This window comes from Sinocyclocheilus anshuiensis, unplaced genomic scaffold (genome assembly GCF_001515605.1).
Source record: "Sinocyclocheilus anshuiensis isolate Anshui unplaced genomic scaffold, SAMN03320099.WGS_v1.1 C31663866, whole genome shotgun sequence".
Taxonomy (NCBI): Eukaryota; Metazoa; Chordata; class Actinopteri; order Cypriniformes; family Cyprinidae; genus Sinocyclocheilus; species Sinocyclocheilus anshuiensis.
Genome location: NW_015601555.1, coordinates 1 through 450, shown reverse-complemented (window position 1 = coordinate 450; position 450 = coordinate 1). Strand labels below are relative to the sequence as shown.

Below are 450 nucleotides of genomic sequence, written 5' to 3'. Positions count from 1 at the left end.
GTACGGCAGGCGCGTCAAGGTGGGCAAGAAGGCGCGGCGGAAGTTCCTGCAGTGGTTGTGGATGTACACGCACTGCCCAGTGCTGTACACTTGGAAGGACCTGGGCGCGCGCTTCTGGCCGCGCTACATCAAGGAGGGGAACTGCTTCAGCGAGCGCTCGTGCTCCTTCCCCGAGGGCATGTCCTGCAAGCCGGTGAAGTCGGTGACCAAGACCTTCCTGCGGTGGTACTGCCAGGGCTTCCTGCGGCAGAAGTACTGCACGTGGATACCGGTGCAGTACCCTATCATCTCCGAGTGCAAATGCTCCTGCTGAGCAGCGCGCGCGCGAGAGAGAGGGCTTATCGATTATGAATGATTGCACTGTTTACCCACGGACAGAGACGTGTGGCGCCACATAGCGAATCTATTTTTTTATACATATACATATATATATATATATATATATATATA

General features: G+C 54.7%; 1 protein-coding gene across 1 annotated transcript; it reads left to right on the top strand.

The window, feature by feature from the left end:
• Positions 1 to 7: 7 nt before the first annotated feature.
• Positions 8 to 419, top strand: LOC107682132 (noggin-2; the record flags this gene model as incomplete). The annotated part of the gene is made up of 1 exon (XM_016478480.1): positions 8 to 419. A coding segment is annotated over one exon (306 nt), but the record flags the coding sequence as incomplete, so codon positions are not given.
• Positions 420 to 450: the final 31 nt, after the last annotated feature.